The sequence below is a fragment of the Populus trichocarpa genome, chromosome 13 (assembly GCF_000002775.5).
Source record: "Populus trichocarpa isolate Nisqually-1 chromosome 13, P.trichocarpa_v4.1, whole genome shotgun sequence".
NCBI classification, from domain to species: domain Eukaryota; kingdom Viridiplantae; phylum Streptophyta; class Magnoliopsida; order Malpighiales; family Salicaceae; genus Populus; species Populus trichocarpa.
Window position 1 is genome coordinate 13,434,476 of NC_037297.2, and position 14,265 is coordinate 13,448,740.

Below are 14,265 nucleotides of genomic sequence, written 5' to 3' on the forward strand. Positions count from 1 at the left end.
AACTGAAAAATAAAAAAATTAAAGTTTTTGATCAAAATGAATTTTGAAAAAAATTGAAGGGACTAGAATTGAGTGAGTTCCAAATTAAAAGAACAAAAGTCAACTTTTTAAGTCAATTTCAAAACAACTATCTAATTTATTCATGTTTTTCACTATGATTTCCTAAAGCGACCTTCCTTTTAATTTACTACTTTCTTTTTAATTTTGATTTTTCTCTTGGTTAACAAATAAGAAACAATTAGTCTTCATTGGCCACATAAAAATCAAATCACCCAAAAAAACAATTTATGACCAAAATAAATAGTGAAAGAATCAACCGTATTTTGACGATAAGTAAAATCACCACACCTCTTAATTTTATTTTATTTTTGTTAATTGGGGTTTCCAAGGCACTAATCATACCTTATGGCTAGCTAGCACAATAACGATTCTTATCAATATTCAACGCATATCATGATTGTATTATTTATTTGAGAAAAGCACAAGCCACATTGCAATAAGTTTCAATTACTTTGCATCATGTGTAACAACTACACTTTATAACATCACAATAATATATATCGAAATTTATTGACGACACACGCACACGCGCGCGCGCGCACATTGAAAGAGAGCCTCGAAAAAAAGGAATGGACGAAGATCAAGGGTTTGAAAAACGATTTTGATGGAGGAAGGTGGAAGGCAAACACTGGAGATCCGTAAATCCTTCATCAAGATAAACTTATGGTTGGTTTCATGAAATCACTGACCTTCTTTACATACAAAGATGAAAACAAAATTCGTAAAGAAGCCATCAAAACTGATTGGATCATGCAGAACTAAGAACTTGAGTAAAGAAAACGATGATTAAGTTGGAATGGAAACACTACAGGAGGATGAAAGAAAATTGTTATTGCAGGTTAATCCTATAATCAACAGCTTGGTCTCAACAAGTCAGCACACAACAGATTATGTCTAACTATTTTTCTCCCACCATCCACTACTATTTATCTTTTCTTTCGAGAATGAGAATGTGTATGTTATTTTAATTTCTTTATCAATATGTTTTGCTAACATTAAGCACATGTTTAACTATGGTACGAGGAATTTGCGGTTTGATAAAACATTTCATGAACACACCCCTTGATCTCCAAGGAGACAGGGTGAAGTTACGAAAAGCACACAGGATAAGAACACCCATGGCCATTGCGAGGACCTCTACATACAAATAATTTAAACAAGATGACATTACAACAAAATTAACCAAAAAATAATGGACTTGAAATACTACTGGGGCTATTAGCTACTATCTTGTGTTATAATTGGAGAGGACGAGGACTTGTCCGTCGTCTCACCACTGGACATGTGTGATTTAGCACTCGCGCGTGCCATTTCTAACATCAAATCTACTTCTTTCTTGTACTGCAAAGTGAGATCATAATTCATGAGACGGATTTTGAACTTTGGAAAGCTAGCTGAAAAGTAAAAATTCAACTGGTACTGTAAAAAGAAAACAGCTCTACAGAAGGGAACTAACCTCATTGATGGCCCCTGACCTAATTTTAGATTGCATCACACACCATTTCTTGAAATGTGCACCTGCAGAAATAGTAAGATTAAAATTTCACCCATTTCCTGAAACAACATTCCGGACTGAAAAGGATGTTTACCATTTTAAACGACACAAAAGAATATCAAAAGAACACAGTAGTTCAGGCACAGACAACAGGTCAGGGTTAGTCGGAGTCGGTCCCTGTCCATAGAGAAGCTCTAGCATGTTCTAAAGATCATAGCTTGTTAGAAATTCTTATATCTATGCTTCTACGCCCTTGAACAAATGCAAGAGAGACCAAGTGCTTGTGGTTTCATTATTTCCTCTTTCATGACCAAACAACCAGTACACAAGATTATACCAGGTAAGAGTAAAATAGATTAGAAGAAAAGCAGTCAACAGAAAACAATCTATTTAGACAAATTTGACTATCAGCAGAATTCAAAGTAAGGTAAAATCTGGTCACATATGTCAAGGGGACTAGGGCAACAAGAAACCTACCAGCTTTTATATCCATTGCACATGAGTTTTCACCATTGGTCTCCAGGCTCCAGCGACAGTGAATCTAATGCAGGGCCAGCAGTACAATGTCAACAATAATGTTCGAAAAAAGAAAGCAGATAATAACATCTACAGATAAAGTAGAGCCTTGTTAAGCTAGAAGTTAAAGTGTGAAACACGCAAGCTCCTATGATGAATGCTATTCTCATTCTCAACAGGCTAAAAAATCAACACCTAGTCAGCTTATTCGGAATAATAATCCAAAACTATTTTAATTTGTAAATTATGTTTCCAATTCTTTATTTTGTCATCCAACTTTTTGTTCAATGGATGAGACCTGAAACATTACACTGTGCAGAGTGTCTCCTAGATGCAAAAGAACAAATAAAACTTCAGAAATATGCTTTACAATCTATGATTGAATCATCAAGGAGTTCATTACTCTCTTTAATTTAACATGGCTATATTTTCTCAAGGTGCCTAAATTGCACATACCTCAAAGTAAGATCCAAAGGGAACATCATGCGGCTGTTGCACAGTTTCAAACACCTAAAAAAGGGCAGATAAATAAATAAATAAAATTAACACAAATGAAAAGAGAGAGAGATACAGAGCAATAATTTCCTCCTGCCCATAGGAAGACATGTATGGGAAAAAAATCATGCATACCAAGATGAAAGTAATTAAAAAGGAAAAAAAATTATCAAGATGAAACATGCAGCATAATACCATGACATCTGTGGACAAGAGGAAGCTTCCTCCACCCCAGGTTGGAGGAAATTATTGTCCAAAAATAAAAATGGTCATATCACAAGTTATATATATTGAGCTTCATTGGACGAGTAAGGTGATCTGAGATCATTTGAAATAACAGGATTGCTACTAGCATTAAGAAGAAATTTGTAGGGTGAGATATGAGGTCGCACAAGCTTTTTCTTATCTGGTGACAGAACAAAATGCTGCCATTCAGTCACAGCTGTGTCTGGGGGGCACATGGGACTATTGCATAAAGATCTGAATGTTATCTCTCTCACTTGACCATCATACTCATCTGCTGCATGCCACTGTCCCATCTGGAAAGAACACAAACTAGTAAGTGCTGGAAGTAGAGAGTAGTGGATAATTAGAAAACTCCACATTTTTTATCCAATAAAGTATTGCCACCAAGTCAAACCAAACTTGATCCACATTTAACAGCAGAAGTAACGAATTTAGACTTGTATGAGGATCTGTAGACTAATGTGACAGCCATTCATAATAAAATCAACTATTACCTTGAACTCCAAAATTATATCATGCAAAGAAAAAACAAAGGAAACCTTAAAAAAGAAAACAAACTGGGTAGCTCAATAATAAATGAAACTTAAATGGAGACAGTGCTAATCCATTGCTCTCAAGTAATGCAAGGTCAAACTTAAGGATAGACACAAAGGCCGTCTATAAGATGTTGCACCTTCCAATGCTCTAAGTAATGCAAAGTCAAATTTAAGGAATGATATGAAGGCCATCTATAAGATGCTGCACCCCGTATCTATCAGAATCCAAGCAAACACATATTTACAGATAGAAAGAGCCTATCTGATACTAACCATTTGTCAATATTTTCTGTAGCTGATTACATGGACTTTTGCTACTCTAGAGCATAATCCAAAACTTTTTACCACTTAATTCTTAATTCTACAATCATTATTCTAATCATTACTAATGCTGAATGATATGAAGAGTATACTTAAATAACCAAACATACAGGATGTGTAAACTAACAGCATTTAAGGAACGATCTCAAACTTACAACAAGATTTGAATCCTTTCTAACTGAACGATACTCGTTTATAAAAGTTGAGCCATCCTTCAAACATATATTAAAAAACTGCTCAGCAGTGCATGGAAATAAATCCTGCAATAAAGAATAATCAATTATAAAAAAGTAATATTATGATAAACCAAACCCATGAGAAGGTACAGGAATAAGGTGTTCATACATTGTATATACCAACAAGAACCTCTTCTTTGATGAAAGCTTGAAGCTTTCCAGCTTTCTGCACAACATCTTCAGGAATATTGGCTTGCCTTGTACCACTCCTGATGGAGCTACTATGTGCACGCAGTGCTGATTCTGCCCTCTCCTACATGACAATAATAATATCAAGTGAGAATTTTTTTCTTTATGAATTGCAGATGTTGGTTCATCAAATTTCAGGCAGAGTATAAAACTTGGAGCACAGCAACAAACAGCGTTATTCCAGATCAATTATAGGGGAGCAAATTCACTCACTAATGGAAGACTAACTCAAATACACTTGGCAGCTAAAATATCTTGGTCTCCAAACGGTGAACTACTAAAGAATTCACTGAAGAAAGCATTTGGATGTTGCCCATATACAATGCAAAGGAAATCATTTCCAGATTCTGAGTACTTCTAGAAAGCCTTTCCAGGGAAAAGCCATTGAATACTGTGTTCCAAGGGCTCACCGGGTACATACAATGATGGCATATGGATTGTCAACCACAAAACAGAACTTTACACGAGAACAAGGAAAGGGAGGAAAAAAAACAGATGATTTAATGATTGCATATTCATCTTCAAATCAACCGTCAATCTAAATAATGACATTTTCGAGTTAATGAAGCTCTGATTGCATGGCTATTATCAATCAAGACTTGAGTTTTGTGTGTTTCTCTATGACATTTAATTGGAAAATGTGCCCATGCGTGTGTGCTTACACTGATGTGTGTATAAATAACAGCAAAGGAACTGGAAAATTCATCCCTAGTATACACAACAAAGTATAGAAGAGACAATTTCTGAAGCTTGTTTCTAGGCCAAAAATTAGAAAAAGAAACAAAGAGACTGTAGTACATAACCCATGGGCACAGCAAATGAAAGGTTTGCTATCAGAGGAACTATTACTGTTTCAAAGAATGGCTAAAAGACTAGTGTCTTTAGCAGAATCTCAAGAATTTCAAAAAATTGTTCCCATTTTGTTCTGCATAATACATCATGCCAACTTAAAAAAATAAAAATTCAATTGACATATATAATAACAAAAGATGACAAGAAACGATTCAAGGATAGACCTTTTTCTCTGCTTCTAGCATTGTGCGGTAGTTCTTTGCTGCACGCTGCAGCCCTCTTAATGCATGATTCCTGTTCCAAAAGGATGCAAATTTATACCTGACTCTACCTGAAAATGGCAAAGAAGGATAAAATGAAGTAATATAAACATAACTAAACAACTGAATTCATGCTAAATATAGAATTTGCCTCAGATGATGGGTGCTTCTAATTAGCAATCCAACAGAGTAAAAGCACATTTGATTTGTTTAAACAGGACATAGAAATCTGAAAATTACCCTGTTATGGAAGAGAGAACTAGAGATATTGGCTTATATAAATGAAGGAGTGTTGCCAAAGCGAAGTACATTTTCCATCATGGAAAAGATGCTACATAACATAGTAGAAAGTTGAATGTGCTAAGGAATAAAAAGAAAACCCAAGTAACAGCTTATATGTGCATCTTCTGACACATCTACAGTGCTAATTCTCAAGCATCACATCACATCACATACACATATGCATGCATGAGCTGTGGGATACATCAACTACTTGGAACTAGCTGTGCAAGGCATTGCCTGGGGTCAACGAGCCCACCTTGTTTAGGACAAGCTCTATCCTGGCGGACCATAGGAGTTGGACATCACAACTTGTGTTAACCTTGCGGGTTTTAAGCCTATCTCGTACTATGAGCAAGCCAGTACCATGAAAAACCCAAAAATTGTAAAATAAGCAGCACCTAAACCCTTAAGTAGGCAAACTGTATTAAGAAGCACAATTTTGACCAGACAGCACATCAACCAAGGGCAAGAAATTCTTAACTTGTGGCAGGGACAACCTTACTGTTTGAATCAAAATCAAGCAGGCTAGTCAAAATAATAAATATATTTTGAAAGATGAAGGAATATGGTAAAAAATCGATGGTTAATGTGAACCTCAAATGCAATCAAGTTTCTAACTAGGTGAGGCCCTTTCTCATAAGCTTCAAGCAACACATATGTACTGCATTGATCCAATAATATGATGCATTACAAATACACAAGCTGAAAAAAGAAACATAAAAGATTAGGGCAGATTTCAGAATGAAATGACAACCGGAAAAACTTGGATGTTTGGTATTGTTGCTGTTTTCTTTTATCTATTTTTGTTTTCAAAATTATGGCATAAGATTTTATTTTTTTTAAAATGAAGATAAAAAATACTCAATAGAAACTAAACTAATAACTGGAGACATCAAATAAAGAATTTAAAAACTTAGTATGGCATGTGAGAATTGATTGTGAAACCAATTTCAAAAATAGAAATGAAAAACAGAAACAGAAAATAGAAAACAGCAGCCGTACCAAATGGCCATTTTTTCCCTGACATCAGCACGAGAACTTAATACCAGGCAATTTAGGCAACAAAACTTCAAAAAGATGACCCAATGTCAAGATTTCACAAAGAAAAGAAATGTCGAAAATTTTATAAACATAGGTCAATTAAAATATTGAGACCTCTTGGGCAATGGAAAATGATAGGAAATGCTGAAACCTTATAATGCACGCCATAGATAATTTCATCTCCAAGTTAAAGAAAAGGATAAATATATAAAAGCTTTTGAAGCTATCAGAGTTATGAATTTTATCACTAACCATCAGGACTTCCTAGAGGGGGAACACCGTGTCCACCAGCACCCATCCGTAGAATAATTGTTACAGCAGGATTAATAAATGCATGTTGACTCCTACGAATCTGTAAAAACCAAAAAAAAATTGGTTGAACATACGTGTTTCATGTGGTAAACAATAGGGCCAATATCATCAAAAGAAACACACGAAAGGCATACCTCATCTATATCCCCAAATGGTATTACCACCTGTGACATAAAAATAAATGAATAGGGTACAAAAGAAGACTGTAAGAATAAGTCATTGACTCTGAATACACCTATGCTGAATTAAAACCTAAACGCTTGTAACAAGATAAATAACTTGAATTTTCACATCAATTGGACTAAAGAATTCTTAGCATAAACTTTTTATAAGAGGAAAAACTTTATAACCAAAAAAAAGAAAAAAAACGACCAGAGAACTTTTTAGAAGTTATGACAAGCAGATTATATCAAAATTTTAGAAACAGCAACATGAAGTTATACATGCAAATCTCCCTTGTGTTTTCTACCTACAAAGGTTGAACACAAAGCATATTACTGGAAAAAATCCCATTACTTGGGAGAAAGAGAAACTTGCAAATAGGCCTAGTGGAGCATACTACATTCTTCTCCCCTAATATTGAGGTATGACACAACCAAAGACAAGAATATGTCATGCATTATTCCTCTGCCCAAACACAAAGGAGCTATCTCTGCCTGCCTTCACCGACACCCCTAGACAGGTTAAATCTGGGCCCGAGAAGGGGGGGATGGCGGGTGGTGTTTAAATAATCTATCAGTGAAGACCTCGTACAATTTATTTGAACAGTGTTAGAAAAATCAATAAAATGGTTATAATGAGAAAGATGAGCTAACCTTCATTTGCTTAGAAAACACATTAGAATGGAAGCATATGTTCCATGCAGAGACATACATGCGGCCATGATATAAGAATGACCTTTCAAGTGCACATGAATAACTATGCTCAACAACCTGAAAACACAGTACATTTGTTAAGTTAGCCAGTAACAGGATATGCAACAAAGAAACTAAAACACTAAAAGGACTTGTTCATAAATTCTTGAGTTCAATAGATAGACAGGTAGAGCAAGGGATGATTTTTGTGTAAGCTACCTCATCTGGAAGGAGGCTAAATATTGTTTGCAAAGGCCCAGGCTTTTGGTGAACCACCGTAGGTCCTTGTTTATCTGAAGATATCCTCCTTCGAGGATTAGCTCCAGCATATCCATTTACAGCCCTACCAGTTATAAACTTTAAATTAATTCAAGATAATTAACAATTCCACCAACATTTAGAGGTAATACTAATTCTCGTTACTTGATATGGCAAACGGTTGGAAGTGAATTAATCTGCACTGGTCAAATGAGTTTCATTCTTTGGAGAGTAAAAGGTGAGCAGTCCAAAATCCATAAAGTAAGATAACATGAAAACCAAATTATTAACTCCAAAAAATAGATTTTACTGATAGGCACAGTGACATGGAGCAGCACAAGTTAAGCTAATTAGAAAATTGGCAATTTTTCATTAAAAAAATTATTATCCGGGTATCTTAATTAAAACATTGTAAGAAATCAATATTAAAAGTCCAGTAGACAATTAACTTAAACTTGGCTGCTCCATGTCACTGTAACAGCACTGTAACAAGTTATTGTATCAAATACAGTTCATACTGAGAGTAAATACTTGGGTTGGCTTTGTCTCAGAGGTATTTTTTATTAGGATTAGTTGGATACAATAGCTCAAATTGTTATCGCTAGAGTTCTTAGTTTATTTCAATATGAATGATACCAATAAGAGCTTCTGCAGTTTTGTTCAGGTGACTTGAGTGCCTTTATTTTATATCTTGATAGCTTACTTTCTCTTCCTTTTCATGCATTCTATTTCTATCTTCCTTTTTTTGCATGCAAATCCATGGATCCATAATTCTCTAATCCCTCAATACCATAATTACTTCCAAGACAAACATGACATTTTGATTGCAAGAAACATGTTTGGAACCACTATACAATTAACCACTAAGTGCAAATAATTAAGAGATAACCTAAGAGAAGAGAAAAGAGACTCAAAGCCAGATAAATGCAAAAGGAAAAACCCAAAAGTGGGATTTCCACTCCTTAAATAAATTTTTGTGTAATTCTAGCTTGATGTTAATGAGGTAGTGGTAGAAGGCAATAAACCATACCTGGCGGAATTTGCAGGCACCTTTATTGTTTTAATATGGAGACAAACCTGAGAGGCAGTAGAAAATTTTATTCATCTTTACAGGAAAGAATAAACAAATTGAAGAGGTCAAAACAATGAGAAACAGCAATAGAAACAAGAATGGGAAATAAGAAAGTTACCTGTCCTGATGGGCTATCTAATGTGTACCATTCAGCACCAGTTTGACCTTCACTTTCAACTGGAACAGTTACGGAACCAAGAACAGCACTTTTCCAAATTATATCCCAGTCATATATTGTCACATTAATCTGGCAAGACGTAAAAAAAGACATTAGATTGAAGGCAAAAAAGTAAAATAAAAAAATCTAACCAGAAAAAAAAAATTCTCATTTGACCTTCAAATTACAACTTTGGACAGAAAGTTGAAGGATTCTCACAACTTCCACTGAAACTAAGTTGAAAGTCAACAAATAAAATAGGTAGGCAAATTCAAGGATACAATCACCAAGTAAAGCAAGTGATGTAACTTTCCCAATTAAATGATTATTAACCAGACAATATTTTATAGGCAGTTTAAGAGGAGAATAACACAGATAAACACAAGAAGAATTGCCAACATTGATCACAGTAAAGTGCATAGAAGAAGGGAAGATCAGGAATAAAGAAACTGCAAAACTTGAGACATCAATCAATGCTTATAAAGGTACAAAAATGTACTTTTGGAGAATGATTTGCCATGTATGCAAGGTGATCTATAAAATAAAATTCTTAATACCTCACCCAGTTATTGATTTATATCAGCCAGTCTACAATTACCTGAACAGGGAGCTCATCAACAGAAAAATTGAACTCTTCTCCCCACATTGGATTTCTTGAACCAGGGACCATTGAGCTGTGTAGGAAAAAAGTAAAGATAAACAAATGGAACAGAACATAGTCAGAGTCATAAATCTAAATGAACAACTTGTATGAAGAAGATAAGATCCTATGATCAAGCATTCAAAACACTATGCACCATATGTATACAAGGTTAAACTGCATAAAATAAAGCTGGAATGGCCAAGTGATTAGCAAACAATATGGTGAGTCAGTCACAAGCATATAGTTGATGAAGTACATGTTCATGTTAGGAAGTTAATAACTATAACAACACAAATGCCCAATATTATTTTTATTTCATTTTTGATATCCACATGTGCCAAAAACAATTCTGACATGACTATTAGATTACTGCTGCCATGAAAATCCACCATGGCCATCCCAAGCACCATATTGGTATTCAGTCCCAAATGAACAATTATAAATTTGGATATATGTTTTAGAATCCATGACAAGTTAATAAAATTCAAAGTTGAAAACAGATCAAATAACCTGAAACGTTTTTCAGAACCACAAGTGATGATTGCATAAGGATCTGAAGTGCCATTTAAGTTTGCACCAATGAGATTCTTAGCTGCCAACAATTCCAACTGAAATAGAAAATACACAATAAACAATATCATTCTCACAGCCAATAAAAATGACTATGAGGACATACTAAATGGAGTCAACTATGCCGATCTTCATCCATGATACTTATGTAACAGAATCAAACATTTCGTTGGATCCAAAGATACCTTGATTATATATGCAGAATTGGCTTGAGAATCTCCTTTCAACTGTCCCATCTACAAAATAAGTGCAGAACTGCATGTCAAAGAAGTGGAAAATTACTCCGTGAAACAAGCAGCACACAAGATTGCAACACCACTAAAGTTTAATATTTGATCAACAGGGAGTGCATGCTCAAGAGCTTCAGCTATAACCCATTTTAATTTTTAAGTTTATAGAAAACCCCCTCAACCAAGCAACATGAACGCATTCAAACAAGTGGAAGGTAAAATTTTGATCTGATCTTCCAAGTACAGAAAGCTCTAGAATTCCAGATTTTCATTTCATTTGTCCTACCATAATCCTCAGCAACAAAAGAACAGCTAAAAATCCGAGCAGACAACAAGCAAGGAATATCAAACATTAAGTAAAATCTATCCCATAGAATACATAAAATTGCAAGAAATCTGAATAAGGTACGTGAACTCTCTATATGAACTTTTTTTCCTTACTATAAACTTTTTTTCTCTCTCTATCCCATAGGTTCAGTGATAACACATCAATCATTTTTAAGAGCCAGAGATTTTATTTTGGTTTACTGGCCCTAAGTACATATAATTAATGTGATTCTAGAGAAAAAAAAACAAAATAGTTCCTTGCCTCCTCACATTTTATGATGGTCCCTACATGTATTCCCCCGCTCCAAACTATTCCACTACTACCATTGGGTTGTTTTTAGAATCAAGAGACCAAAAGGATTGATCACACTAAAAGCTAGTGAACTAGAGAATACTTTATCAAAGGTAATTACTTTAAACAAGAAGCATTCAAAGCACCTACTGCAACTTATACTACTTTTGGAACTTATCATCATTTCAGTCCCTAAAGCGAGACAGGAATCAAATTACTACTTCACCACCAACAAAAGATAAAGAACACACTTTTTCACATGATCAATGGCATTACCCACACAAAATTCATGAGAAAAACTCTTCAGGACGTTCAAACAATCCACTTCGAGAACACTAATTATCTAAAACCATAAAAGAAATCATATAAAAATAAAGAAAGAATCAAACTTTACATAAAAATAACTCAAAAAATCAACAATTGCCTAGAAAAACAAAAAAAAACAAATCACGTAAGAATCTTAAAAATTAAAACTTCACATAAAATTCAATTCAAAACAGCAAACTAAAATCAGAGAAATTTATCTCAGGAGACGCAAAAAATATCATCAAGTAAAAAAAAGAGTCAAACTTGATAAAAATGAATTCTAAAAAATCCAAAAAAAAAATAAATCAAAACAAAAAGAAACCAAAAACTAACCTTATCTTTTTCATCAATGCCATCTCCAGAATTCTCCAAAACCACCGCCCGATCACCACCACCACCATCTCCGCCGCCACCTCCACTCCACGAGAAAAAACAAAACGACAAGATCACAAACATCGCAGCCGCCACCGTCACCTTGATCTCCCACCATGACGGCACCAAAAAATCCAGCGCTGCCGTTTCAATCATCCTCCCTCAGTTTCACACCTCTCTCTCTCTCAATTCTCGCCAATAACTAAACCAATCAATAATAAATTAGGGTTTTAATTAATAATGATAGAGAGAGAGAGCGTGAGCGTGTTGATTTTGAAGAGTAAATGAGAATGACCATTTCTAGAGAGAGAAAGGGCTATTTTTCTCTTTTCTTTTCCTTTTTTTAATTTTTTTTAGAGAGAGAAACCCATGTCACAGTCTATAAAGTAGACCGTTGTTGGGGGTTGAATTTTTTAGATCAATAGCGACGGAGAAGATAGAGTTCGATAAAGATTGAAAAGTCTTGTTTGGTATTTCGTTGCAATTGTATTTTTAAAATAAATTAAATGTTTTTTAGTTTTAAATTAATTTTAATAATGTTTAAAATAAATTTTTAAAAATAAAAAAAAAATATTTTTTATATATTTTTAATCTAAAAACAAATTGAAAAGTAATTTTTATCATTTTTTCAAATAGATTCTAAAAATTTGTTTATTTTTTTATTTTAAAAGCGTTTTTAAAAAATTAATTTTTTTTTATGATTGTTTTGTTACGTTAATGTCTAAAATAATTTTTTAAAAATAAAAAATATTATTTTAATATAGTCCCTGAATTAAAATTTTATCAATTAGGTTTTCAAAATTCATTTTATTGCATGATATATGTAATTTGGACGGAAATATAAATGAACATGGATGTGAGGACTCAATTGAGAGATATATACTAGTTTGGAGATTTAATTGAGAACATTTATAATTTGGGAACCTAAGGAATTGTGGGTGATTAGTTGGAAGACTAAGTCGAGGATTGCCCTCAAGAATTTTCCAGGAAATTTGGTCTTCTCCTTTTCTTCTAGAAAAATTGACAAAAAGGAATAAAATTTCAATGCTTGTGCTGATGAGCTGAATTGGATGACAATTTCCGAAGGTGATAGAGATAGAAACTTGAAAAAAAAAAGGGCAAAAGTTAGCAAACACATTCAATATAGGTAGAAAATCCTAATACCTCAATATATATTATATAGTACCTGAAATAAATAAATAAATAAATATCGTTTAGGCTCTTGAGGTATTAGGCTTTCATTAAAAAAAAAATATTTTTTCTTTTAATAAATTTTATTTTTTTAATTATATAGTAAGTTGTTCAATGGTAAGAGCTTGGAACCAAGTGATTTGCTCTCATATAGTCTCATGTTCGAGTTATGTGGTTGCTAATAGCCTAGTATTGATGGTAATTGAAGGTTTATCTAGTTGTTAATTTCAGGACTCGTGGGAACAGAGACGGAGCAAGAAGAAAAAAGTAAGGGAGGCCAAATTAAAAGAAAATTTTTAAAAAGATTAAAATTTTAAATATTTTACAAAAAGAGAGGCTGAGAAAATTTTTCTTGCAGGGGCCCGGGCCCTGCCAGCCTCCCCTTGCCTCCGCCACTGTGTTGGGATTAGTCGAGGTGCACATAAACCCAAACACTTCACATGGAAAAAAAAAAAAGGCGCAAATTGCAAGAATCTTATAACCTTAACATCGTGGAGACGTTTAAAAATAAATATAGTAATAAAAAGTGAGAATTGGTATGTATTGTTCAATATATCAAGTTTTTTTTTTCTCATGAATAAACTTAATTTTCATATTGCGGTTTTTTTTTTTTTATATATGTGAACTCGGTAAAATAGTCTCGTAATTTTGGGAGAAGGGGTATTGTGAGTTTTATGATATATTTATACTCTTTTAAAGCATTAGTAAAATCATGTATCTGATAAAAAAAATATATAAAGAAGCGCGATCGAAATAGAGAAATTGAATTGAATAATAAGACATTGATGAAGATTTTTAAAATATTTTTTCATGAATTTCCCGATGCAATTTTCTTTTAAAAAATAATGCATGTATAATGGTTATTTTTTAAAATATTTTTTATTTAAAAAAATATCTAAATAATATTTTTATATCAGCATATTAAAAAAATCAAATTTTAACAAAAAGTATATTGAAACTCACTTCTCAACACCCCTTTAGTACTAAACGAGAGTTATGAAATCTGGTTCGAGAACTTGTTTGGAAAAAATATAAGTTATAGGATTATCGGGTCAACCCGAACTAATTATTTTTATTAAAATAATGTTATTTTATTATTTATTTTAAAACAAATTATTAGTGTTGATCTGGTTAGGTTTGGATGAGTTAACCAAATCATAAAAAACATGATCATGTCAACTAAATTTTATTAGGTCTATATTTTGTCCAGTT

General features: G+C 33.4%; 1 protein-coding gene across 6 annotated transcripts; it reads right to left on the bottom strand.

Annotated features, from left to right (window-relative positions):
* Window positions 1-985: 985 nt before the first annotated feature.
* LOC18104590 (BAG-associated GRAM protein 1) lies at window positions 986-12,272 on the bottom strand. 6 transcript variants are annotated; one of them, XM_006376379.3, is made up of 18 exons: window positions 11,824-12,269; window positions 10,521-10,571; window positions 10,276-10,373; window positions 9,721-9,796; window positions 9,084-9,212; window positions 8,924-8,970; window positions 7,855-7,978; window positions 7,597-7,713; window positions 6,916-6,945; window positions 6,722-6,821; window positions 5,111-5,217; window positions 4,015-4,158; window positions 3,825-3,929; window positions 2,959-3,105; window positions 2,528-2,581; window positions 2,033-2,096; window positions 1,517-1,578; window positions 986-1,401 (listed from the first exon to the last, which is right to left on the bottom strand). In XM_006376379.3, the coding sequence occupies exons 1-18, from the start codon at window positions 12,016-12,018 to the stop codon at window positions 1,279-1,281; spliced, it is 1,773 nt and encodes a 590-aa protein (XP_006376441.1). In that variant the 5' UTR covers window positions 12,019-12,269; the 3' UTR covers window positions 986-1,278. The 6 variants fall into 6 exon arrangements, 5 of the variants coding, with proteins under 5 accessions (XP_006376441.1, XP_024439786.1, XP_024439788.1 ...); XM_024584018.2 differs by having other exon boundaries at window positions 10,521-10,590; window positions 11,824-11,975; XR_008057120.1 differs by having other exon boundaries at window positions 1,315-1,401; window positions 2,033-2,161; window positions 11,824-12,272.
* Window positions 12,273-14,265: the final 1,993 nt, after the last annotated feature.

Bases quoted from the DNA above. Each gene is read 5' to 3' on its own strand.
- LOC18104590 (XM_006376379.3), bottom strand. From the start codon at position 12,018: ATGATTGAAACGGCAGCGCTGGATTTTTTGGTGCCGTCATGGTGGGAG. The intron at 10,572-11,823 runs GTTAGTTTTTGG...CTTATTTTGTAG, and splicing joins GCATTGATGAAAAAGATAAG to ATGGGACAGTTGAAAGGAGA. The intron at 1,402-1,516 runs GTTAGTTCCCTT...CTCACTTTGCAG, and splicing joins GGTCAGGGGCCATCAATGAG to TACAAGAAAGAAGTAGATTT.